The 27,894-nt window shown below is 39.7% G+C and overlaps 4 protein-coding genes and 2 long non-coding RNA genes across 7 annotated transcripts in view, besides 1 other annotated feature; 2 read left to right on the forward strand and 4 right to left on the reverse strand.

The window, feature by feature from the left end:
• mbl (muscleblind) overlaps positions 1-27,894 on the forward strand; it is a gene marked incomplete at both ends in the record, with an annotated part of 162,828 nt that overhangs the window by 11,450 nt on the left and 123,484 nt on the right. The window lies entirely within an intron of this gene.
• Positions 8,566-13,711: a mobile genetic element.
• Positions 17,063-17,503, reverse strand: lncRNA:CR46235 (long non-coding RNA:CR46235). The gene has a single exon (NR_133129.1). It is a non-coding gene; the product is annotated as a long non-coding RNA:CR46235 (long non-coding RNA).
• CG18469 (uncharacterized protein) lies at positions 17,771-18,279 on the reverse strand. The gene has a single exon (NM_137357.4). The coding sequence runs from the start codon at positions 18,269-18,271 to the stop codon at positions 17,885-17,887; it is 387 nt and encodes a 128-aa protein (NP_611201.2). The 5' UTR covers positions 18,272-18,279; the 3' UTR covers positions 17,771-17,884.
• On the reverse strand, positions 18,532-19,385 carry CG12699 (uncharacterized protein). Its single transcript, NM_137358.3, has 2 exons — positions 19,319-19,385; positions 18,532-19,230 (listed from the first exon to the last, which is right to left on the reverse strand). The coding sequence occupies exon 2, from the start codon at positions 19,222-19,224 to the stop codon at positions 18,787-18,789; it is 438 nt and encodes a 145-aa protein (NP_611202.1). The 5' UTR covers positions 19,225-19,230; positions 19,319-19,385; the 3' UTR covers positions 18,532-18,786.
• On the reverse strand, positions 25,158-27,106 carry lncRNA:CR43660 (long non-coding RNA:CR43660). Its single transcript, NR_073884.2, has 3 exons — positions 26,975-27,106; positions 26,530-26,618; positions 25,158-26,464 (listed from the first exon to the last, which is right to left on the reverse strand). It is a non-coding gene; the product is annotated as a long non-coding RNA:CR43660 (long non-coding RNA).
• Positions 27,243-27,739, forward strand: CG43272 (uncharacterized protein). 2 transcript variants are annotated; one of them, NM_001259459.1, is made up of 2 exons: positions 27,243-27,386; positions 27,445-27,739. In NM_001259459.1, exons 1-2 carry the CDS (start codon positions 27,267-27,269, stop codon positions 27,652-27,654), a joined length of 330 nt encoding a protein of 109 aa, NP_001246388.2. In that variant the 5' UTR covers positions 27,243-27,266; the 3' UTR covers positions 27,655-27,739. The 2 variants fall into 2 exon arrangements, with proteins under 2 accessions (NP_001246388.2, NP_001246389.2); NM_001259460.2 differs by having other exon boundaries at positions 27,243-27,389; positions 27,445-27,707.

Below are 27,894 nucleotides of genomic sequence, written 5' to 3' on the forward strand. Positions count from 1 at the left end.
CTTGGCCAATGCTCGTGGCCACTAAAAGGTATGCGGGGCATTTTTCCGGCTATGATGGTGCAATTTGTAGCTGGTAAAGTGTGAAATTGCGTTGCGTTGGCTGCGAGAATTGTTCTTTTTTTTGTGCCATTTCAATGGATATTTAACCGAAGATTTCTTAAGCTCTTTGTGCAATAAGAGCAAAGGCAATTAACTTGGTTTGAACATTTTCCAACTTGATTTGCCAGCTTCAACGAAAGTAAATCCATAAATAATTCAATTAGGTCCGCTAGCACCCATTTAAAACCCCGAGGACCCACTCCCATTTCCATTTAAACTCGACCTCAACCAAGTGTTGTCCTGTGGCAAAAATGCCAGACGCGCTGGTTAATTGATATAAACGACTGTCTCCTACGGTTCCGTAATACAAAATACAAGATAAACAAACAAAAAAAAAAAAGAGAAAATAAAATGGAACGCTTACGGAGAAAGGTAACATAAAGGACTCGGCACAGCTTTCACTGACTTGGCTTCTGTTCGTTTTATTAAAATTTATGCCTGGGCCCATGGATGAAAGTTGCGTTTTTTCCCAAGACCTACCACCTTTAAGTGTTTAGTCTAGGGAAATTTCGCACATCCATCCTGCAAATGCGAAAGCGTAGGGCTGCAGACCCAGCGGCAGCCTAATGCAATTCCACACCATTATTTTCACCTGCCAGGCTTTAGCAGAGCACACCGAGCCAGACTCGAAGCGAACCGAAGCCATGAATCGCTCCAACTTTGAAAACCACTGACATGCAACAGAATTTATAATCGTATACGAGGTAACAGTATCCCAGTTGCTCCTGCAACGGAATCCATTTCTTCCCCCTCACTTTGTGTCATTAGGTAATGTAAAAGGTACCTCGAATGTTCAGATACCCTATTTGTATAATGTGAACTTTATTTATTTAATCGGAAGTTCACTGCAATGGAGATAACTCTTCATCTCACTGATTGATCAGAAATTGTGTTCTAAACTATAAAATATACAATATTTAAGGCAGGTTGTCAACTCATAAGACCCCAAGAGAAAGAGCATAAAGCTCACAAATTTTGCGTACGTCGGTTATGAACGTGGGTGTCGCAAAGTGGGCGTGTCGATTGCATCGCGCTTCCCGCAAACAGAGCAAAAGAGATGGGTATGGTGAAAGAGAGAGAGAGAGGGAGAAATATGCCAGATCCTGGTTTTCGTTCGCCACCGTCGCCTGCAAAAGTGCGTGTCTCGATTTCTACATAATTAAACTACGTCAGCTTGTCCATAGCAAGCGCTTGCCTATCGACTCTCTGACCCCTTCTCCTGCTCCTTTCTCCAGCACTTTCCACACCGCCCCTTCTCACCTTCTCATGAAGGCCCTTTATTACCACTTCCGGCTTGAACCGGCTCAAAAACACTGTTTGCCCGGGCTTAGTTGGCCGTTGGCTCGGTTCAGTTTGGTTCAGTTGAGTTCAGCTGGCCATGGATCGTATAGGTTTGCCTCCGTACCCCGCACCCCCGCCGATTTTGCCGGACAACTTTGGCGCTAAAACTTTTTAATGCACGTGCCCAGGACGAAGGACGTGCGGGGTGTTAATGGGCGGGCGCAAAAAACGACAGGTAGGCGGACAGGTTGACTTTGGCATCGATCAGGCGACCAGTGAGGCTCTGAGTACTCGGAATACATAGATTCAAGAATTGCAAATACCATAATACCATACATGGTTTTAATCTATTAATTTATGTATTTAAGTTCCTATTAGAAATTTTATTTTAATTGAACTCGCCTTTGACTTACTCCCTTAACACCGCACAATTAAATTTTAAATTAGTCCAAGCAACATGCTAAATACCCTGATCGTAGTAGTTTAAATCCAATTAGACACATTTGTGTGGTGCACACTTGGCCTGCAGTTTTGTGTCTTGGCTGCCGTTGGTGGAGTAACTGCGTCTGGCTCGTTTGCACGAAAATTTGCTGGAATTATTTCGAGCAGTTCTAAATTTCGCAATAACGAGCCGCATTTGACGGGCATACAAATTGCTATTGCCCCCGCCGCAGAGGCCCTGCATCCAGGACCAAAGATGTAGGATGCAGGATGCAGAGCCCAGCATCATCTGGGCCATGGCTTTGTAAACTTTCGGGTGCGTGAGTGTGTGTAAACTTGTTCCTTCGATTGCGCAAAGTTTGGCTCGAAGGATACTACATAATTAAATAGCTGAAGCAGGCCACATGCAGCGCAACAACAAATGGGATTACAACAATTTAAGTTGCACCATCTTTGGCAAAGATTTGGCCAAACTCAAGTGGGAAAATATTTGTGCTAAGTTTTCACTGGGTTTTCTTTTCTTTTTCGGCCCTTGTCTTGCGGGTTTTCCTCGCTGCCTTTCCCCACCCCCACTCTGTCCTTTTTCATGCGGCAGCAATCTTTTTGATTTAGCTGCGGAGCCATTAACACGGATTGATTGCCCCAAAGGACAAAAGACGGCAAGTGGCTTAAAGGACAAGCGTCAAGCGTTGCCTTGGGCAAGGACATCGCCAGTGGGTGGCAATCCCATTCAGCAGCTGAGGGCGGCAAATTGGACTGGACCAGTGGGATGGTGTGCGTGCAAAGAAATTGAAAAGTGGCTGCCTGTCGACGTCTCTCTCACGCACTTGCACCCAATTTTTTGCCCTTTGGCTTTCGGCAATTGATTCCAGTTTGATTTTTCCACGTTTTTTCACTGGCTCTTGGCTGTCACAGCAGATCGGTTTACGGTTTACCAGTCTGCTGTCTATGGAGATTAATTCCCGTAATCCCATTAAGAAGCGAAACGAAAATATTCCAAACGAAATGCGAGGACATTTGAAGTTAAAGTGTTGCACAGTAAACTATGTGGAGTCTAACCTAAGAATAATCAGAGTTTCTTTACTGCTACAATTATGAACAAAAGCTCGTGACAGAAATCGCTTTACAGCTGGGCCATAAAATGCCAAGCAATTTTAGAACAGAAGCGCCAGCAGGAACTTATCGATTAAACAGCCGAGCCACGGAAAGGATCTCTCCTGGAAACCTTTAATACAGCACGCCTTCCAGTTGCCACCCACACATGCTAATAAGAAAAGCTTTGTTGTGCATTTCCTTCCGGTTACGTGGCCAGAGGTTGAGGCGCATTTGCGAAATTGAAGACGAAGTGCCAGTGCCAGCAGAATTGCGGGCAAGCCTTAAAAACGTAAATTGAAAACTTTGTCGGTCGGTTTGGTCGCCTCGTTGGCCCGAAAGTGTGCTATATACATATATATGGACTTACCGACCCAAAGGATATACATATATACACAGGGCCGACTGTGCGTGCCATGTCAACATAATTCAGGACTTGATTGAACGGCGCTGCAGGCCATAAAAGCGACAGTAGACGACATAAAACGAGGCACCGTTTTGTCGCTGAAACTTTGGCTAGTTTTAAAATCAAATGACTCATTTGTATGGCTTTCGCCGGAGTCGGAGTGGCAAACACCCATAGAACCCGCTGAATCCGCAGAGATTAATTTGTTATTGCCGCCCTGGAGGACTGTGGCCTGTGGAATTTTTAGCGCAGCACTAAAGGTGCAAAGGAATTTAATTAAATGTTCTTCCCGTTGCGAAAACTTTTGCAGCACTGCAGGCAGGACCTGTCCTGGGATTCCCAGGACAATGCCATCTAGTTGTCAAGCAGCCATTTCGGTGGTCGCCTGCCGCTTTTCCCCTTGCCGCGGCACCGGCTCAATAAACTAAACAAATTTGCAGGAGCCTAAGGCCTCGTCTCTAAGATAAAGAACAACCGAATGTGAACTATGCCGGTGCAGAAGTGCAAACAAAAGTCACTTGTTCTGGTTGAATTCAATTTGTTAGGGGAAAAGTGTCGGAATGTGCGAAGCATTCATATTTTAGCTTGAACATTTTATCAGCCAGTTAAAAATGTTTAATTTGTTTTTTATTCAATATCAAAATCACCAATAAATTACTACTTAACAACTTTCTTCAGAACGGCGTTAAAGTTCCAATTTCTTAGTGGTTGCCCAAGACTTTAGTACACTCTTCGGCCATCGATTTGAACTCGATTTAAGTAGAACTTGCAAACGGCTTGTAGCCCAACCGCATCCGTCATAATCAACTGAATACCAGTCCGGTTCTGACCACAAAGCCTGGCACCTACCCATTTTCTCCGATTCCTCCGCCTGCAACTGGCCGCCCACAGACATCGACATCAGCATCTGCATGCCATTGAATGGAGTTTAAAGAGTTCATAATCCAAAGAGTACACAAAACCAGACGATGGGAGCTGAGGTCCAGCTTCCAGGAGCTAGTAAAACAAACTGATCAATGGGCTATAATACGACAGACGGGCGGACAAGGACAGCTATTCGGTCGGAGAAAGGGGGAAGAGCATGGCCGCCTGAAAAGGCCAGACAGACATAACATGGACAGCTGGCATGAAAAATTATTTACTGCAAGAAAAATCGCATGCAACATTTTTGAACCCAACTAGTGTGGGCAAAAGTGTGGCAAAGAGGGGCTTTAACCGCATCAGAGAAGTTTTCGTGTTTGCCATAAAATATCGAAAAATATTTTGAATAATCAATGTCATCTAACATTGAAATTCTGAAACTTTCTTTTCTTGTGCTAATGGAATCGAAATCAAATAAATCTGTCAATGAAATAAAAGTTTTATTGGTTTGTTATTCTTTTTTCTGGCTAGAAAATAGATTACTGGGACAAATTAAAATGTTTTTAAAATTAAATCGATTTACTATCTGAATAATATTTTTTAAGTCACGGTTTGAACATCCAGAAGACAACAGTTGCTGTTTCGTGACACGCTCCGATCTCTTTGGGTGGCAGGAACCTAAGGCCACAACGTGAGTGACGACGCATTGAGAGTGGGTTACGTGCACCACCACCCACTGGGGGCAGCCGCAGCACCACCCTGATCTGCCCCCGGAAAGTCCGATGGCCAGCGGCATGATGAAGTTGCCAATGATGATGGTAGCTGGTTGTCGGTCGCCGCTCGTTGGCAACAGGGATCTGTTGGAAGCGGCAAACTGTGGACCGAAGGCCGAAGCTGATGCGAATGCGAGTGGGAATGCCGATGGAGATGAGGATGACTGGGCAGGCGACACAATAATGCCGCCATTAATCTTCTGGCACGACTGATTTGTTTGACTTACGGCTCACGGCGACAGGCGGCATCAGGGGGAAGGTCCCTGGTCTTTCGTCACTGGCAAGGGGCATTTCTGATGGCCGAGACAGCCAACAACGGCTTTAAGCAGCGACTGGCCAACGTACATTGCAAAATAATTTGTGTAAATCATTGGCGCTCACTGCCAGTGCATTATATAAGGCAAATACCCCGTTGAAGTCCGGCCATCAACACTCAGCCTGTTTTGACAGTTGTCGCCATCGCTAGAGCGACATTCATAATTTGGGTCTTGTTAATGAAAGGTTTTTCAAGTAACCGTCGAGCTATGAGAGCTTAGCGACATTCAGCTTACTAGTTTGTGGCTAGGAAAAGTGAATTGACGGTGTGGAAAAGCAATAGGAAAACATACATTACTGTGACAACACTGGGCGACAAGTTTGCCTTCAAAGGTTAGTTTACTTTATGTAATCAAGTATCAAAAATCATATGCGAACAATTTTAAATTTGCCATAATAACAAAAAACTTAATCCTCAACAAAAGAGTAAACTAAAACTAAGTCAATTGATAAGCTTTGTAAGAGGTGCTGCTCAGTGTAAGCAAGATGTTGCAATTTGCCGATTTTATAACAAATGTTCGCAGCATGTCCGACAATCATTATATCACACTCATGTGCGTTGTGGCTATCTCCGAAACCCCCAACATAGCTCCCCCCCCTCCCCCACAAGCCCCTAACACACACTCCAAACCACCGATGAACTATCACTCAGACTCACAATCGTTCAGTTTTGGCCTCTGAAATGGACTTGTTCAACTATCCGATTGGCCGGCAAAAAGCGAAAACGAAATGCGAAAAGTGAAGCCAATCCCTGTTACCAAAGACGACCGCAAATTACTCTCCACTTGAGTGCGAAAATTGCAATGGAAGTGGGGGGAAAATGCTTGGTTTTCCGTAGGGGCAGAGGGGCATCCACCAAAGGCAGTGGAGTGAAAAAATTAGGTTGCCAGTTTTTGCACTACGATCTGATGTCTGAGAACTGCAATAATATTCGAAATGCTAATGAGAATAGATATGACTATCGCTAGAGAAGATATGAAAAGTATTAACTTGAACCTTCAAGTTACCTAATACATTTAATCAACTAGCACAATCATTATTTGTTACCCAACTTTTTATTTATGCACCTGCAGAGTCATCTCAAATCTCCGCATAAAAGCCTTTAAGTTCGCTGGGCCTTTTTACGAGAAAAGAAAATACCATTTTCCTGGTTATTGTGCAAGGCCTTTGCCATTCATCACTTTGATTAGAAGCCCGCCCACAAATATTTACAGCCCAATCCCGCAAAACAATGAAATTTTCAATGGGTGCCTGCCAATTTTGAAGGCAATCTTTTTTTTTTTTACATATTTCATTGTGTCGATCGAGCAGTGCCAGAAAAACGTAGTGCCAACGATGGACAGCTGTCCAGCTTGAGTTGAGTGGCCAGGACCAGGAAGCAAAAGACATGGCCAAAGAAAGAGCAAACCGGGCCAGCTTAGTCATTTTATCATGCCAAAATCATACGAAATTTGACAGCAAATTACACGACTTAATGCCGCCCACTTGGCTTCAAGGAAAAATCGTAGAAAATAAAAACGGGCGCTGTGAGGAAAACCACAGAAGGAAAAGCGAACTAGCTAGCTAGCTTCGGGGCTCCCCAAAACGAAATTAGTCAAAATTTGACTCGGGTTAGACAAATGGCCAGCGCGAATTTCCACCGAAAAATAGAGGAAAAGAAAGACTATTCAATGGCGCTTTCTGGCGATAATTATGAGTAATTTATTTAATGATGATTTGCATTGCGGACAAAACGTAAACAACGAAACTGAAAAGCTGGAAAAACAGTTTTTCACTTGTTTGCATCTGCTGCTGCAGTCAGATGTTGTTTTTCTGTGTGGTTCGCTTGTGGCTGCTCCTTGATAATTGCAGTTCATTTGCAGTCGTGGGTCGGTTGATATATGACCAAAAACTGTGAGTGAGTTTTTCGCCAGTCGTCCGTCGTTGCTGTATTTCTTTTATGGCGCCCATCAATTAAGCTGAGCGAATGAACGCCTTGGAGCTGCACTCACATACCACACGACACGCTTTAATATTAATTTACCCCATCCTCCATCATCCAAGCAAATTGCAGACACACCTAATAGCCGAAATGACCGAAAGCCATAAAACTTTTAACGACACAGTCGAAAAGCCAAAGACCAAAGTGGCGAAAAACGCGTAAACAATGAGCAGAAAAATCTTTGGAGGGAATTCTGGGTTCAAAGGTTTTGAGGCGCTCGCCACGCCCACTAACCTGATAGATGGATGGCACATAACTTGAAACTGCAGAAAAGTGAAAGATAAGTGGATAGTTGGATTACAAATAGCTCGATTGTAAAGGAAATTGCGACTAATTTAATTTAATTTATAAACCAAGATTAGACATTCATAGATCCAATGCAAATCCGTTGTAAGACACCCGCTTAAGTTAAGGCTTATTAATAAATCTTGTAAGCCCACACAAAGTGCAATCATAATGAAACTTACTCAAAATTTTAAATTATTATATTGAAAAGTTTAACTAAATGAGAGTCAATTGAAATTTATATAAGCCCATTAAAAGGAAAGTTAAACGAGTACTCAATTCTCGGATCAAGCTTATCTGTCATTTTACTGGAAAATTGCATTGATACAAAAATTATTTCCTGCCGTTTGCCCTTGAACCGACTAACTAGGAAATGTGGAAAATAAAAGACCATGTATTTTCAATCAGCCAAGTGCAACAAATAACAACGAGTGTTGTTCTGTGGAAAAGATTTTCAGCCTTCCCAGATTTTCTTGCTGTCTGTTGTTGTTTGGATTTTCCTGCGTGGCATTGTTTGTTTGCAGCAAATTGAACATTTTCATTAGATTTTCGTTTTCGCAACGGTTGGGTGTGGAGAAGAAAAGCCCTGGCACATTCAATTGTAATGCCCAGGAGAGCGATTCAATTGAATTTGTTTGTTTTAGTATACGGTTCATTTATTTGCAAAAACGAATGAATGAAAGCATTGGCCATACATTGGTTTTCCCCCATCTTTGCTGAGTAATTTGAACTTTGTCGAACTTCCGGTCAAATGGCGAAGGCTTCTGCCTCATAACATATGCCTGGTATTGTTCAAGTGCAGATCCAAGTAGTTCTTATATATTTCAGGTGCGTTTGCCGGGCTTTCCCACCTTCGCCATGTGAAAGTTTTACCCCTAAAGTTTCCCGCTTCCGTCATTTTCCCCGGGGACCTCTTAAGATTTCATTGTGTAAATTTACTGCGGCATTCTTTGTCCCTTCTGCCAGCATATAAAACAAAGGAGAGGCTAAGAAAAAAAGGAAGAAATGAAAACCAAAAAGAGAACGACGCCTGTTGGAATATACTATTCAACCTACAAAAATAACGTTAAACAACACTACTTTATATTTGATATGAATGGCCACACCTTTTATGCCATAAAACATATTGTAAGAGAATACCACTCTTTTTATTCCTTCTTTCCTTCTTGTACGTTTTTTGCTGTGAGTAGGTCGTGGTGCTGGTGTTGCAGTTGAAATAACTTAAAATATAAATCATAAAACTCAAACATAAACTTGACTATTTATTTATTTATTAAGAAAGGAAATATAAATTATAAATTACAACAGGTTATGGGCCCAGTCCATGCCTAATAAACAATTAAATTGTGAATTAAAGATTGTGAAAATAAATTGTGAAATAGCATTTTTTCACATTCTTGTGAAATAGCTTTTTTTTTCACATTCTTGTGAAATTATTTCCTTCTCAGAATTTGAGTGAAAAATGGACAAGGCTAAACGTAATATTAAGCCGTTTGATGGCGAGAAGTACGCGATTTGGAAATTTAGAATTAGGGCTCTTTTAGCCGAGCAAGATGTGCTTAAAGTAGTTGATGGTTTAATGCCTAACGAGGTAGATGACTCCTGGAAAAAGGCAGAGCGTTGTGCAAAAAGTACAATAATAGAGTACCTAAGCGACTCGTTTTTAAATTTCGCAACAAGCGACATTACGGCGCGTCAGATTCTTGAGAATTTGGACGCCGTTTATGAACGAAAAAGTTTGGCGTCGCAACTGGCGCTGCGAAAACGTTTGCTTTCTCTGAAGCTATCGAGTGAGATGTCACTATTAAGCCATTTTCATATTTTTGACGAACTTATAAGTGAATTGTTGGCAGCTGGTGCAAAAATAGAAGAGATGGATAAAATTTCTCATCTACTGATCACATTGCCTTCGTGTTACGATGGAATTATTACAGCGATAGAGACATTATCTGAAGAAAATTTGACATTGGCGTTTGTGAAAAATAGATTGCTGGATCAAGAAATTAAAATTAAAAATGACCACAACGATACAAGCAAGAAAGTTATGAACGCGATCGTGCACAACAATAATAACACTTATAAAAATAATTTGTTTAAAAATCGGGTAACTAAACCAAAGAAAATATTCAAGGGAAATTCAAAGTATAAAGTCAAGTGTCACCACTGTGGCAGAGAAGGCCACATTAAAAAAAATTGTTTCCATTATAAAAGAATATTAAATAATAAAAATAAAGAAAATGAAAAACAAGTTCAAACTGCAACATCACACGGCATTGCGTTTATGGTAAAAGAAGTGAATAATACTTCAGTGATGGACAACTGCGGGTTTGTCCTTGATTCTGGTGCTAGTGACCATCTTATAAATGATGAGTCGCTATATACCGACAGTGTGGAGGTTGTGCCTCCACTTAAGATTGCAGTGGCCAAGCAAGGCGAATTTATTTATGCCACTAAGCGTGGTATTGTCCGACTACGGAATGACCATGAGATTACACTGGAGGATGTACTCTTTTGTAAGGAAGCTGCTGGTAATTTGATGTCCGTAAAGCGTCTCCAAGAGGCAGGAATGTCGATCGAATTTGACAAAAGCGGTGTAACCATTTCGAAAAATGGGTTAATGGTTGTCAAAAATTCAGGTATGTTAAACAATGTACCTGTGATCAATTTTCAAGCATATTCTATAAATGCTAAGCATAAAAATAATTTTCGTTTATGGCATGAGAGGTTTGGCCATATAAGCGATGGCAAATTATTAGAAATAAAACGAAAGAATATGTTTAGTGATCAAAGTCTTCTAAACAACTTAGAGTTATCATGTGAAATTTGTGAACCCTGTTTAAATGGTAAACAGGCAAGACTTCCTTTTAAACAATTGAAAGATAAGACCCATATTAAAAGACCACTTTTTGTAGTACACTCAGATGTCTGTGGGCCTATTACTCCAGTTACTTTAGATGATAAAAATTATTTTGTGATCTTTGTTGATCAGTTTACACATTATTGTGTAACTTATTTAATTAAATATAAATCTGATGTGTTTAGCATGTTTCAAGATTTTGTAGCCAAGAGTGAAGCTCATTTTAATTTAAAGGTTGTGTACTTATACATTGACAATGGTAGAGAATACTTGTCAAATGAGATGAGACAATTTTGTGTTAAGAAAGGAATTTCTTATCACTTAACAGTGCCACATACACCTCAGTTAAATGGTGTTTCTGAGAGAATGATAAGAACCATTACGGAAAAAGCTCGAACCATGGTTAGTGGTGCAAAGCTAGATAAAAGCTTTTGGGGCGAAGCAGTATTAACTGCTACTTATTTAATCAACAGAATTCCTAGCAGAGCACTTGTTGATAGTTCAAAGACCCCATATGAGATGTGGCACAATAAAAAGCCATACTTAAAACATTTGAGAGTGTTTGGTGCAACTGTTTATGTGCATATTAAAAACAAACAAGGAAAGTTTGATGATAAATCATTTAAAAGTATTTTTGTGGGCTATGAACCCAATGGTTTTAAGTTGTGGGATGCTGTAAATGAAAAATTTATTGTCGCAAGAGATGTTGTTGTCGATGAAACCAATATGGTTAATTCTAGAGCTGTTAAATTTGAAACAGTGTTCCTGAAAGATAGTAAGGAAAGTGAAAATAAAAATTTTCCGAATGACAGTAGGAAAATAATACAAACAGAGTTCCCGAATGAGAGTAAGGAATGCGACAACATACAATTCCTGAAAGATAGTAAGGAAAGTGAAAATAAAAATTTTCCGAATGACAGTAGGAAAATAATACAAACAGAATTCCCGAATGAGAGTAAGGAATGCGACAACATACAATTCCTGAAAGATAGTAAGGAAAGTAATAAATATTTTCTGAATGAGAGTAAGAAAAGAAAGCGAGATGATCACCTGAATGAAAGTAAGGGATCAGGCAACCCGAATGAGAGTAGGGAAAGTGAAACAGCAGAGCACTTAAAAGAAATTGGAATTGATAATCCAACTAAAAATGATGGCATAGAAATTATTAATAGAAGAAGTGAGAGATTAAAGACTAAGCCTCAGATATCCTATAATGAAGAGGATAATAGTCTAAATAAAGTTGTTCTAAATGCTCACACTATATTTAACGATGTCCCAAATTCATTTGATGAAATTCAATATAGGGATGATAAATCTTCTTGGGAAGAAGCCATCAATACAGAGTTAAATGCTCATAAAATTAATAATACTTGGACAATTACAAAAAAGGCCTGAAAACAAAAATATTGTAGATAGCAGATGGGTATTTTCTGTTAAATATAATGAACTTGGAAATCCAATTAGATACAAAGCTAGATTGGTTGCACGAGGATTCACTCAAAAATACCAAATAGACTATGAAGAGACATTTGCTCCTGTAGCTAGAATTTCAAGTTTCCGATTTATATTGTCATTAGTAATACAGTATAACTTGAAAGTCCATCAAATGGATGTAAAAACAGCTTTCTTAAATGGCACGTTAAAAGAGGAAATTTATATGAGACTTCCTCAAGGTATATCGTGTAATAGTGACAATGTGTGTAAATTGAATAAGGCAATTTACGGACTCAAGCAAGCGGCTAGATGCTGGTTTGAAGTATTTGAGCAAGCATTGAAAGAGTGTGAGTTTGTAAACTCTTCAGTTGATCGCTGTATATATATTTTAGACAAAGGTAACATCAATGAAAACATATATGTATTATTATATGTAGATGATGTGGTTATAGCTACAGGAGATATGACAAGAATGAATAACTTCAAAAGGTATTTAATGGAAAAGTTTAGGATGACTGACCTAAATGAAATAAAACATTTTATTGGAATTAGGATAGAGATGCAGGAAGATAAAATCTATTTAAGCCAATCTGCATATGTTAAAAAAATTTTAAGTAAATTTAACATGGAAAATTGTAATGCAGTTAGTACTCCTTTACCTAGTAAAATAAATTATGAATTACTTAATTCAGATGAAGACTGCAATACCCCATGCCGTAGCCTCATAGGATGTTTAATGTACATAATGCTTTGTACACGCCCAGATTTAACTACTGCAGTAAATATCTTGAGCAGATATAGTAGCAAAAATAACTCCGAATTATGGCAGAACTTAAAAAGAGTTCTTAGATATTTGAAGGGCACTATCGATATGAAATTGATTTTTAAAAAGAACTTGGCATTTGAAAATAAAATTATTGGTTATGTGGATTCTGATTGGGCTGGTAGTGAAATTGATAGAAAAAGTACAACAGGGTATTTATTCAAAATGTTTGATTTTAATCTCATTTGTTGGAATACAAAGAGACAGAACTCAGTAGCAGCCTCATCAACTGAAGCTGAGTATATGGCCCTATTTGAAGCCGTGAGAGAAGCTCTATGGCTTAAATTTTTATTAACTAGTATTAACATTAAACTAGAAAACCCCATTAAAATTTACGAAGACAATCAAGGCTGTATTAGCATAGCAAACAACCCCTCATGTCATAAACGAGCTAAACATATTGATATTAAATATCATTTTGCCAGAGAGCAAGTTCAGAATAATGTGATTTGTCTTGAGTATATTCCTACAGAGAATCAACTGGCTGACATATTTACAAAACCGTTGCCTGCTGCGAGATTTGTGGAGTTACGAGACAAATTGGGTTTGCTGCAAGACGACCAATCGAATGCTGAATGAAATTTTTATATATATTTTTCAAATTTAAATTCCTGTAAACATATTTTGTTACAATGATCTGATCGGGTTTTTCTGGGTTTTCCCCGTATCCTCGCAGCAAATGCTGGATCAGTTAACACTTCCCAGAATGCACACCACCCACATTTGATAGTTACTAATGAATATTATTGTTATGTTTTTAATTATAGACGTTATTTTTGAGGGGGCGTGTTGGAATATACTATTCAACCTACAAAAATAACGTTAAACAACACTACTTTATATTTGATATGAATGGCCACACCTTTTATGCCATAAAACATATTGTAAGAGAATACCACTCTTTTTATTCCTTCTTTCCTTCTTGTACGTTTTTTGCTGTGAGTAGGTCGTGGTGCTGGTGTTGCAGTTGAAATAACTTAAAATATAAATCATAAAACTCAAACATAAACTTGACTATTTATTTATTTATTAAGAAAGGAAATATAAATTATAAATTACAACAACGCCAAATTCAAATCGCGAACTGCTTAAAAATGAACAACAAATGAAATTCCCATAGGTGCCAGAAGTTTGGCGCGTCTGCAGGCATTTAAATGGCAACGGTGGCGTATACGCAACGTCAAGGAAATCTCCTCAGCTGTGCCACCAAAAACTTTTGCAGCCTGCATCCTTCGTGTCGCTGCTCCTTTCACCTGCTTCTATGTCTGCGAACGGGCAGGGCAACATTTAATGTCATGTTTGTAAGTTTCTAGACGATGCCAACATGTTACTTTTGGCCCGCCCCGGCGATTCCTTCGTCCTTCCCGAAAGTTCTTGCTCCTGATTCGGGTTCTTCCGCTTCTCCGTTTCCTGGCGGCGGCAGAAAGTCACTTTCTGGCATTTTCACACAACCCGAAAATGTCTGGGCTCGGCCTCTGCGTAATTCACTAGCTTTAAGTTTCAAAAATTAAATAGCAAAATATCAACGATTCATGTATCTTATTTGAAGGTGTAGATAATTTCTCTTTAATAAACTTATTTCTTATTTTAATACCAACATGGGGTACATATTATTTAAACAAACATGCCAATTTAGTTTAATATTTTGATTTGAATTGGTTTAGCACATTGTAATATTTTAGATAAACAAGAAGAGCAAAACAATTGCCACGACTATCTAATCCCTCTTCAAATCCACAAGGCACAACTATAGACAAGCGCCTTGTCAAAGTCAACATAGCAAAAGTTTTTACTATGTTCAGACATTATCCTCCAATGGCATTATAAACAATTCATAAACATACTCGCATGCAAACACCCACAACTACAGACAGCTGGGAAGATTATGTCAGAGACAATCGGATTAATATCAGACAAGAACAGCTCTAAGCAGGGCAAACATCAATGAGACGACAAATTGTAATGAAAACGGATTCCAGATGGGAACATTTGTGGCCGGAAGGGTGGTGAGGTGGGTGATGAGGGAAAAAGGATTGCAATTGCTTTGTTGCCTCTGCTAATAATGTTGATCTGATTAGCCAAGCACCGCGGGGCAATTGCTGAGTAGACTTTACAATTAAATCAGGAAAACGGCTAAATGACTGCCAGACAAATAAGTCGACTTACTTGACTTTGTCCTTCTCATTATGCCCCTTTCTGCCCCCGAATGTGTGACAAAAGTTGGCATTTGAAGTAATTAAATTTAAATTGAATTCACCCAGCAAGTTTGGGGCAAAAAAAAAAAAATTAATAAAAGCGGCAAAAGCAGAAGGCAGCAAACTTTTTTAATCCTTTGCTCATTTGTTTTTCTTCGGTCCTCTTTTTTGCTTTTTTTTTCATTTTTGGTGCGTGAAGTGGGTTTTTTGGGGATTGCCTTTGGGTTCGGGATGCCACTGCATTTCCGTGTTATTAAAACTTTGAATGAAAAACTTTACTGCGTAATGGATTTGAATTAAACGAAATGCACTGCAGTGCCTGCGCCCAATAAAAACTGCCTTAGTTTGTTGGTAAAAGTGAAAGAATTTAATAGTTAATGCACATTAAAATTAAAATAAAATCATACTAGTTATTTGCAAGGTGCAACTTTAAATTAACTCAACTGGTTGCGACTCACAAGCACACTAGATAACTTTAACACTAGGTGAAATTGTCGCGGGCTCAGTTATCGATGGTCGTAAAATGCCAGCGCTGCAAAATGAAGCCATAGAATGGCCATGTTGCACTTGGGGAATACGGCAATGGGCTGTACAATTGTCGCACCCGAACTACGTCCAACCAGATCCAGCTCTAATCGCTCCCAGTCCACCGATACCCCCATCCCCAACCCGATTCGCAGCCCGAGTGCAACTGTATTCCGCTGTTTGCCAGCCCACTCGCATGTTGCATCCGCTGGCGCATTGACTTTCATGTTGCGCCCCCCCGCCAAATGAGTCACAATTAAAAGCGATCCGAACCAGAATCGCAACGGGGTATGCGCCGCAGGTGGAGCAGTATCGTTGGAGCTTACCAAATTAATTAAAAACAAAATAACTAATGGCGAAAAAAGGTTTAAGTTTACCAATTTAAAATTACAAATTAGATTGAATAGGCGAAGAATGAATGAATTACATATTCACATACATATACATAAATATAATATATTAATATTTGAAGTTTCAAATTTATGGTTCGTTGTTTTCTGTCTTAACAATAGCTTACTATTGGTATTAATACCAATTAAAACATGAACTATAATATTAATACCAATAACTTGTAGAGATTTCCCAAATGGGTTAACGCAAACTCTTGACTAACCAATATCCCTTTCTCTGCCAATGGCCACGGGGTATTGAATGACTTACCTTACTGGAAAGCGAAAGCGAAATGGTTATTGCAACATGCAACCGCAACTGCCGCGGCAACAACAGCAACAACAACAGCAGTGGCAGCATTAACCACTATGTGGCTGCGTCGTCTCGCAATAATTGTGAGCAAATATTACACGAAAGCGCGGAAAAGTGAGTTGGGGATGGTGGATGGGGGACTGGGGACAGGGGCAGAGGTTCCAGATTGGCGGGCAAACGGCATATTATCGTGGCAGGCGATGACGATAACCGCAACAACAATGCAACATCATAATTATCGACCCGCTCCACACGATTTTCCCAACCCCCCACCCGCCCAGCTAACATAAAACCGCTGGGGCAATTATGCCAAAAGCGCGTTTATTATGTGAAAAGAAACCAAAGATAAAATATTGAATTCGAGTCAGAAAAAATAAAACGAAGCTTAAATCATTTGAGGAAAAGCCGTCAAGGAAATCGAGTAGCAAATAAGAGGTGTGCGTGTGTGTGTAGGTTCGCGTTTTAGAAAAGCAAATGAAAAACGGCTAAGAAAAGCCGAACAACAAAAATGTAATATGTAACGAAAGTTGTTGGTGCTTAAAGTTGCTTGGCGGCGCGGCATTTTACTTTATTTAGACCACGTTTCTGTGGCACGTTACGAAATCAATCCGGAGTTGCATTCAAACTTCAGCAACATTGGCGAACAATTAAAAGACTCACAGAGGCAGCACAGTTGGCACATTTTATTGATAATTAAATAATGCGAAATGTGAAGAAGTGATTGAGCTAAGCAATCCATCAACATGCAATCAAAATGGGGCTAAAAGGGGTAATTGTTTCCGCTGTCTTGCTGGTTATCCAATATTAATTAATTTCTGTCGATCTGAAGGAGTGTTATGTGGTAAATGGGATAATAAAAATGTTTAAGTGTTTTTTAAATGGTTTTTAAGTAACTGATAGAAATGCCAATTTCTATAAGCATTATTTTACAACTTCATGTGATATTCATAAAATGGTTTATATAAGTAAATCTGTAAAATTTAAACCTTTTTAGCTCGAATTTAATGGCGTTTAAGACAACTTCAGACACTTTTCACTTACCAATTGTACTGGCGAATGCCATTTGAGCAGCGCCACAGTGTCATTGAATTGATTTACCAACGCCCATTGCTAATTGACAGCGGCATTCATTAGCCTCTTCCTGTCCCCAAACACCCGATGGTCGATGGGCAAGGGGGCGGAAGAGGCGGTTGACAGGGGAGACGGTAGCTAGTGGGCGTGGCTTTTGGCGACAGGATGATGATGGCGGGTGCAAACATGCTGAGCACACAGACACCGCTCGGTTGCAGTTGCATGTGCCCCAGTTTCCGTGACCGCTGCCGCTGCCTGTTCCATGAATTTCCCGTTTGCAACTGCCTATGTATAAATTTTCCATTTTTTCCCCCCTATTTTCACCACTATGACATAATGACGCGCCGCTCGGGTTTTTGATTGATCGATCGAGACGGAAACAGGAACAAAAACTGAAACCGGGAGAGCCGGCAGGCTGAACCAACAGCAAGGTGTCAAAATTGTTACAAATCAATAAAAATGCAAAGTATAAATATAACTCACAACTTTGATTGCTTACATTAAAGGCCTTTTGACGATTCAGTTGGGCATTTAATCTGTAATCTGAAAAATGACAGTAGATAAACTGGTTTCAAACTGCTTATATGGGCATTGTTTAAAGCAGTGATATCAATCGTTAATGGTATTTTAAAATTGAATATGAGAAACGATTTGTATTTTAAAGCATATGGTACCCTCTAATCCAGCTAACAATGTTAATAACTTGCAGCATTGAATTTAAATTCGAAAAACATCTTGAAAAACTATTGCGGCACTCGGACTAACCGATCATTATCAGTAGCTTCAATTCTATTACGATTCACATCTGTATCTGTAGACTCGTCAGAATCGCCTTCCTCGCCATCGGTATCACTCTCTGCCTCAGAGCCAGATTCATTGTCCTGCCAGGGATTAGACTTCCAAAATCTTTGCTTCTGGAGGCGCAACTGTTTGGCCAACCGGAGCACACGCAACTTGACCCAAATGACTCTGGTGGCATAGACGGCAACTCCGGCTGCCGTCAACCATGGGTGTTGCATCATCATCCGGGCTCCGGAAGTTGTGGCGTCCGCATCGCGAGGCGTGGTATCGGGAACTGGCACGGCAGCAACCCCTTCAGAATCTGTGTCCTCAGATGCGGACTCACTCATGTTGTATTTCCTGCCTGGTAAAGGGAATTAATCACAATAATCTTATATAAAAGCAGTTTTTTGACAGTTAGGTGTATGGTATCGAGATGACGTGAATCCAAATTTGTTCTTGAAAATCTTAACACAAAAGTAAAGCCCTTGGATGACCACACCGATACGAAAGAATCTGTTGCCATATGGGAAAACTGAAATCGAACCTGCCCATGTGTCGTAGTAGACGATTTCTTATTTCCCCCTCCCAAAACGAATTGCTCTTTGTTAATAGGGTACCATACTTTCATCGCAGCATTTAATATAAACTCATAAAAACTAATTCAAATATCGCAATGTGGTACAAGAAATTTGGTTAATGTTTTAAAACTAACAATTTGTGTCCCCCAATGTGGTGGTACATGTCAAACATTGTCCGTGGATCCTCCCCTACGGAAAACGCAAGCATTACAACAATTAGTGTAGTTGTCCAGTGTGTGTGTGCATGTTCATCCTTCCGCGGTCCTTCATCCCCGATTCGAACATCAGCAGTCAGTAGAGACTTCGATCGGGCGATGGCATATATCCACACGGTTTGGCTCGAATCCCGGTCCCTCTGCTGCATCTTCGACTTGGGGCCCGACGACGTCTTCGTCCTCTGCATCTGATTCTGCATCAGATTCTGCATCAGATTCTGCATCATATTCTGCATCAGATTCGGAAACATCTTCATCAATAGTCTGCAAGGGCTTAGACTGCTTCGCCAGTTGATTTTTGAGCCGTTTTTCCTGTTTAGCCAGGCCGATCTCACGGAACTTGACCCACATGACCTTGGTGGCATACATGGCCACTGCGGCGGCCGTCAGCCATGGGTGGATCATCATCATGCGGGCACCAGCTGTGGTTGTATCAGCATCGGATGTAGTGGTATCTTCTTCTTCAACAGCCTCACCCGGAGATCCTGGGGCTTCTTCTTCTGACATTTTGGACTGCAAGAAAAAGAGAAGTTAAATTTCTACCGTGTACATTTCTAAAAAAAAAAAAAAAGAATATGAAATTTTTTTCGTTTTTACTTGCCTGTTGGAGGTGAAAAAACGGCTAGGTCGAAATGAATTTATCTTATAGTAATAGTTGTTAACGGTTGGGGTGATGGCGTTGGAATGAATTGTTATACCGGCTAGGTGTTCCAGGTCTTGGCATTTCGAAAAATCGGCCTGCTGAGGTTGAATTTAAAACCGTTCAAGTAGGAAGTACAATGGGATGGAGGGAGTAAATATTAAGTAAAAAGTAAATAATATATAAACTTTTAAAATACACGAAATTCTGTTGCCTACTAATAGCAAATTGATTTTGAGCTTGCTGGTTTTTTAGGAGATCAATTCTGCGCTTATTTAAGCGTACATTTGACCGCACTTATTCAAAATAGCCCATAGTACTTTCGAAAGGCCTGCTAAAGTTAGCTCTGAAAATTGGATTCAAATGGTTTTAAGCCTGCAAAGCCATTTGGGCCTGCAAAACTAATGACGTCTGTAGAATATTCTAGATGAACTGGCACTCTCCATCGTTTTATCTCTGCTGACTCCTCCAGTGTGGTGTGTGATTTATATTTCATAAGTTGATGAATTTTGTAACAAGTTGTCACATTTGCCAGCTGAGAGTTGTAGTCAGCCCCGGTTCTCCCTTAACCCACCAGCTCCCCCTCCACGACCCTATCATTTCGGTTCCATCCAAGCGACAAATGACACAACGCAAACAAATGCAATTTGCATTTGCATTTCGGCGTATACGTACGTGTGTGCTTGTCTGAGTCGGTCTGCACATATGTGTGTGTGTGTGTGTGCGTACCGGGTGGTGTTAATTTCATTCACAAACATTTCAATTTCGTTGCCAGTTTTAACTTAAGACACACAATAAACTCTATTAAAATATCTTTGCTTAACATACAACATACTTGTACTTCCTCAAAATTTAGTCTTATGAGGTAATCAATTTGTTACTTTATTGCGCTTCTAAAAAAAAAAGACAAATAAAAAAGCAAAAAATACTTTAAAAATATTCCAGTTAAATATAGCCTTAATATCTGAAGAGTAGTAAACACAAATATTCCTCAAATAGTTTTTACCATTCTTTTAAGTGATCTACAGTCTATTCGATTCAAGGTGTCACGACCATAAATTCGTCTCGATTCCGACTCGATTGGCTGTGGATTGTTATGTGCTGGGAAATCATAAATGTGCAACGAGGCGTATGAGCAACACACGGAATCCATCTCGACCTGCCACAGATGTAAATTTTGATCGATGTCCAATGCGTAGCTGAAACTGAGAAACCACTAGAAAGGCAACTTCAGTTACGTTGCCAATTGGCTCGTCAATCTGTGTATATTCGCCGATAGGATGGATATCCTTTATCCTCTGTAAAAAATTATTCAAAGCTTATGATTATTTATGCATTGACATGTATTTAATGCGAAATATAATATATATGGCTTATAGTGGCAGACTATTTTCTTTTTGTGCCACTTGGCGATTAAATCATATGGCGAGAACAATGAGTGATATTTCACGAGGTCTGCATAATTTACCGCTCCGGAAGTCGCCGCGGATGTTGAGAGTTTAAATGCGGCGTTTGTTTTTCCACCCGCTGCCTATCCATTCCTATCCATAAGTAGGCTACACCAGGCGACTTGCACTGCGTTTTATTATCCTCACTTTTTTACAACGCCTGCATTGTTAGCCTGCTGCCTTTGCTGTGCCCTGCTTCTTTTATTTCATATATATATATTTTTTTTTGGCTGCAATTTTATTGTTGCACAAAGTTTCCAATTGCACAATGAAAATGGAAAGGGGAAAACCACCCTCGAAACTTTCGACCCACGCGCCCAAAGTTGTCAGGGCTTGCAAATGCATTAAAACAATGCCAAAATTCGGAGGCCCAAAAAAAAGAGAGAAAGTGCTTTACCAAAAAAAGCATATGAAGCCGGTAGATAGTAGACGAAAAAGGCTGCTATATAACTAGGCAAATATTAACTTCTGTCTGTCATCTGTAACCTTTGCCAAGTCCATAAAGTAACATTGACATCTAGATTTATGTATCATCATGCCGACATTCCACAAAGACAACTTTTCGGTGATTTTCCTTATGAACTTTACCTTCTTAATGCGAGTTTGTTCATATATTTTATTAGCCTCGATAGCTCGTATATCCTGCTGAACACACAGCACTTTTCGCACGCAGTTTTCCGGCTCTGGTTCCCTTTCCCCAAATGCCAATATCAAATCCCAGTTCCCTTTGTCATTGTGAATACTTTGGCTCTTTCGCCTTGAAAGCGCCATAAATCTTTTTATGATTCTAGCTTCTCCTTCGGCAATGACTTGATTCGCCTTTCGCAGTGATTGTTATTGCGACTGCGACTCTGACGATTGTGACGCATACAAATTTCAATGTGTTTGTCACTAATACTTTCAGATCCCTTGACCCCAACCATCATGCAATTTTCCTAACAGAAATACCCTTTTAGCTAAGGTTCCAAAAGGCTTAACTCAATTTAAAATAGAAAAAAAAAATAGCTATCAATGAAATGTGAAATTAGAGGCATATAATTTTGGCGCATTAGTTAGGTCTTATAAAACTTTCTACAAGAAATAGTAAGAATACTTCTAGAAAGGTTATTCTTCAACGTAGGGTAATCTTAGCTTCGATCCATTGCAGTAGGACCCATTTGAGCAATTTTTAACAAACATTTCGCGGCAACACGCAACGCCATTTTGGCGACGAACGCCATGAAAACGGAAAATGGCCCAAGCACGCGACGTTCCCGACTGATGGGAAAAAATGGTTCTAGGACGAATGCCTGGAAAAAGTATGGGATTCAGCTTTTGGCCAGAACAAGTCAGCCCACCATGGCGCCAATGGCAAAAACAACTGGCTACAAACGTGGCCATAAGAAGAGCGCCACAGTTGGTTTGAGTTCGGCATAAGCACGGCGCCAGCAAAGTTGTAAAATCGCCAAATGGCATATAAAAATTGCTGGAATTGTTGTCGTCACAGTTCAGAGACGAATTTGGATTTGGATCTGGCTTTGGGCTATAAGCGCCAGCCAGACTAGTTCCACTTCCTCGAAATGCACGAGAGTTGGGCGAGGTAAAAGGTTATAGCGTGGCAAAAACATTCGCTTGATTATTAAAAGTATTCTGGGTCACCGATGCGTTTTGAAGTAGCTTATGATAATATGAACAATTTATTTACTACAGAAAAATGCATTTTTGTACACATCTTAAATTTATAAACTGTTTCAACGGTTTATTTCAATTTCAACCTCAAATAACCCCTTACACCATCTTTATAATCTCCGAGGGTACTTAAATCATTTGAATGATTGGCAACAATCTACACTTAATAATTTTTACCCAAAATGATCACATCAATCATAATTTAGCACTTTAATATTCACCATTAGAACTCTTTAAATTCGGAACCTAATGGCCCTGTAAAAAGTGGCAAGTAATTAAGGTCAACGTGTGACAAAATGCTTGTAGCCTTGCTCATTATTTCCCTTACTTTTTTTCGCGGGCGTAAAAACTTTTATTAATTGTATGACATAAGCCAGTTGGGCTGCCGAGGTTGTTGGTCCCTTGTGCTGGGGCAGGGGAAAAGCGTGAAAAGCTGGAAAAACTGGCACAAATCATTACACACGAGTGTGCCAGGACAACGTTGACAGGGGCCAATTCTCACACACGCTCACACACCCGCACAACAATGCAAATTAGCGTAGCCGTTTTATGCAATGCCATCGAGTCATTAACACATTACGTCCTGCGTCCTGCGTCCTGCGTCCTGGATCCCGAATCCTTTTCATGGGTCACAGTTCGAGTGTGCGTGTGGACAAGCATTAGTGTCATCAGCATTCGTGGCCCATCACATCAACACCAATCTGCGAGGACAAGGAAATGGTGCTGAAAGGACCTCGTTTCGGGAACGTCCTTCAATGAAATTAGATGAGTGACACGGAAAAAAGTCAAAACGATTAATGGGATTTGGGGATTAGGTTAATTAAAATTGATTTCTGGGTTTCGTAGGACCTAAAGTTAATATGTGAATTGGAGGCTAAGTCAGAGACAATAATTCGAAAAATATATACTCTCAAAAGAAATAAATTTAGTTAAATTCCAGAAAGCTGAAGTAAAAGAATTTATTTAGTATAAAGGGTGTGCATTTTAAGGATATTTAATAATGATTTTCTCATTACTAACCCAAAACCGCAATTCTGCTGAAGACACTCACATTAGAAATGCATTTTAAATGACCATCATACTGAGGTTCATTAATCGAGTCCTTGTACCACCAAAATTTCATCTTGAGAGTTGGTCCTGTTACCATTGAAAGATTTGCCCCTCTGCCTACAATCGAAACTCGAGCACATCGTCATCATCATCAGGTCTCGAGGACGACAAACGACACGAAATATGGAAAAATGAAAAGGAAAAATCCAGCTGCCATACTGCCAGCCATACAGCCAGCAAGCCATCCATCCATCCATCCATCCATCTAACCATCCATCCATCCAGTTCAAAGCCACCTGCAGCTTAATCCCAAAGCTTTGGCATTGCTTTGGATCAGCCAGTACGTCGAGTACATACATATATAGAGTGCAGTTCAGGTGCAGGTGGATATATACGATGATAACGATGATGATGATGATGATTGCGATGGCTGCAAGAACGCTTGACAATGACGCCATTGAAAGCACTTTTGCCAGCATTATGTGGCTGTGTGAATCCGGAGCTAAAGGCAGAATCTGAGGTTGCGATTGCGGTTCAGATTGACTTGGAGGCGGGGCAACAGTTTTCGGTTTGGCAATCAAAAAGTCATCAAATATGAATTTTACGCTATAATTTTTCACCTGAGCGGGGGATCCTGGCACCAACCACCGACGTTTAGCTGCCATTTTTATGGCTTTTCTACCTGGTGCACGCCCTTTGGCACGTCTTTCAACTCAATTGCACTTTTGTGCATTTCTTAAAAAACTACTACCCATGTAAGTACGTAGGTGTCTTCCATTTTGTGTGGCAATATATGGGAATATATATATATTAATATATATATGTATACCGACAGATGTCGGCAGACACATTTGAATTGAGGGAAGTGTGTCCTGTGGCTTTTTCGACGAATATATTCAATTCAATATACGCATGTTGATTGAAAGCGATTGGGAAACGAAATCAATGCAGGAGTGTCGAAACTCGGAGGCAAACTTTACGGATAAAGTCAAGTGTTGAGATATCTAAAAGTTTGTATATATAGAGCTTTCAGTTAATCGCTACTGGAATTTAATCCTTGATTACTGTGGGCACTGAAATACGAGAAATAAGATCTTATATATATCTATAAATTTGGAGAAATTGTCTTTTAAAAGATTATACGATTTAATTGTTAGATGTTGAAAAGCAAATTAATCATTCATTAAACATGTACTTTTTTTCTACCCACTTTTTATTTTTGTTTTATTTTTTGTTCAGCTGCTCAGGCAAGTTTTGCACTTTTTGTATTGGGTAAAAATTAAATTAAAGTTTATGCAAGCGTAACGGCAGCCAGCAAAAATCATTTGCCACAAAATCCACTAAAACCCAATTTTGTGCCAACAAATAAAATGAAACACGCACAAACAGCAGCAGCTTCAGTGGCGAAATAGCAACAAAGAGCGAGTCCTGGGCGAGCATGTGTAGAAATAACAGGACCAAGAGGGAAAACCAGCCATCCAAGGACCAGACAAACTGATACATCCAAGGAAAACGCAGCAAAAAACACAGCGGTAACAACAAAAGCAAACATGTGCCTCAAGATTTTGCACTATATGGCAAAAGGGAATAATGTGAGCGCACTGCAAGAAATATCCATCAGGATGTTGAACTCAAATTCGAAATAAACTCCTCTTAAATATATATTTATTATCTCAGATCTTGTGTGGTGTTAAAGAATGGGTCAATTGAGAGTGAAGTAGTTTTGTTCAGTGTAGAAAGTGAAGAAAGGGTGGCGACTTGGTTGGCTGAAGTCGGGATTCGGTTTTGTGGCTGTAACGCAGATAAGCAAAAGTTTCGCTCAGTTCTTGAGCTGAAGTTGATGTGGGGATGTAGAAATGCGAAGATGTAGAAATGCAGCCTGAAGAGAGTGCAGAATGGAAACCGAATCAGAACTGAGAAATCATGTCATTTGGCAGGCAGCACCGCAACATTTTGCCGCTTTTAATGTTAGCCAAACTGTCAGAGGATGTTTTCGTCCTTCTCTTGATGCCGGTCGGGGTTTAAATATATGTTCACCCTCTTACACTTTAAAACCAAACAGAACTGTAGATCCAACATGCATTCTAAACTTGTCTATGAATTATAATGATTATTGCATTTTAATTACGAGAAATATTAATTTTTATAGAGTTTAACTTCTTTAACTAAAGAGTTTTTGTGCCTTTTTGAAAAGAATAGTACCAAACTACAAAAAACATTTTTTGTGATATTTAATTTCAAAATGTGAACCTTTTTTGCTGTTTACTTTCCCCACATCCGATCCGATTCTCTTTTTGCTTCTCTTTCTCGGTAATACGAAGCGCCAATGCGTATTTTTCAAATAATTAAATGCTAACCATGAAGGCCATCCAGGGGGTGGCGAATAGGAAAAGTTGTCGCGACATCAAGATACCAAGATACTTTTTTTTTCGCCTCCCTTTTGGAAGCTCAAGCTGGAAAGCAAATTACGATGATGATGAAAGTCAAGTCAGTCAAGTCGGTGGCAACTTGAAGCCAACTTAGCCAGTCAGCTGAAACTGTTGCCCGGCTAAAAAAGGTAAGCTGCAACGGCAGCCCAGATAAACCGTTATCAAAAGTTGCAACGCCCACTCATCACACCCCTCGCGATTATCTTTCCAAGTCAGTTGCCGTAAGGCGACGCTTTTAGTGCACTCTTCTCCGTGTGACAGTTCATAGTTCACAAACGACAATGGCACAAACAAACAAACAAACAAGCAACGAAAGGGGACGGGACTACTGTCCTTCAGCTGCCAGGATCCACTGCTTTGACATTTGCCACCTGGAACATTTCTTTTTCGCTGTCTCACTTTTGGCTGTCTCACTTTGGCCCGGCAAAGTTTTACCAACTTTCGTCCACTTTGGCATTGAAATTGCCTTAGCCACTTCTCAATAGATTTTCAGTTTTTTTTTTACGCAGAAACTATTATATAAATATAGGGAATATTGAAAATTAAGCTAATTGAAGGTAATTCAAAAATTGCTTACCTGTGATTCTCTGTGTGCATTTGTGGAAACCAATATTGTTTGACCTAAGCGTTTCTTTTGAAATTGCGCATACGCCACGAGGTCCGTTACTAGAAAGGCAGAGGCAACATTTTTAGTTTTAAATTGATTAGTTAAAGCTTTACATAATATAATTGATTAATTGCCTTTTATACATATATATATGTATATATATTATGAATAATTTAATTTGCATTCCTTTATTAGAAAGTAAACATAAACTGCGCTTTAAACTGAACTTTTTTTACTTTTACAAAAAATTCAGCTTCATATTTACCTAAGCTTTGTACACAAAACTTTGTATGTAAAACTTTAGCGGCACCCCTCGCCGCGCAGTCAACGGGCTCATTCAAGAATCCCACTTAATTTCACTCATTAAATGCAGCAATCGGGAAGCTACGGAATGCCAATACAATCAGATACCCACCCCAATTGACCTATTAGATGTGCATCCTGGCTTAAATCCATCACATACGCTCATTTCAAAAAATATGATGAGTTGGAAAGGTGCACGTACTGTATTTGTACCGAATCTACGAAGTATTGTACCAACTAAGCTATGACTAAACTAATAGTTTTGGTTTTTACCATTGCTTTATAATAAGTTAATAGCCTGAGCTAACGTGGTTTTTCGCACACTTAGAAGTGTGTCGAAAATAATTGTGTTCTTTAAGCAAACTAGTTTCTAGTATTAGTCGGATTTCATATTCTAGAAAAGAATGTCGTCTTTGGAGGGAACCGCACCTCCGTCGGAATTACCTCCTTGCGCTGCAGGATTCACCTGGGTTATTCTAATGAGCACCTGCCTTCCGGATTTGGCACGCACGAGAAGCCGATGCGTTGTAAGAAGTGTTTGTGATAATAAAAATGCGTCATTAAGAATCTGAATTTCTTTAGTATGGATATTACTTTAACGAAAAACTAAAAAAATGTATGCGCCGCAGATATGACAAGGAGCAGAAGCCAGGTGTTATAAGGCAGTGGATGAAGGCTACGACCAAGAAACCGACCACTGCAAGAGGACCTTGTTTTCAACGCGAACAAGCGTACACTGGCAACTGGTTTGGCTACAATGCAGGATATGGAAGGAATGAAACGCGTCGTTAGAAAATGTGTTTATTGGATGCAGATAATTATGATGAATATAATATTTTAATCCTTAATATTTTAAAACCTGTTATTTCAAATAAATAAATATTCCAAGATAATAGTCTAATCCTAATGGTAACTACCATTTCAATGAATTGGAAGCGGTTATGTTTCGCTTCTCGGTTATTGTATTTATTTTAAGGCGTATAATAAATTTTTTACACGAATCAGAAACTTTTCTGCGACTGACAAAACTGA

Source organism: Drosophila melanogaster, chromosome 2R (assembly GCF_000001215.4).
Source record: "Drosophila melanogaster chromosome 2R".
NCBI classification, from domain to species: domain Eukaryota; kingdom Metazoa; phylum Arthropoda; class Insecta; order Diptera; family Drosophilidae; genus Drosophila; species Drosophila melanogaster.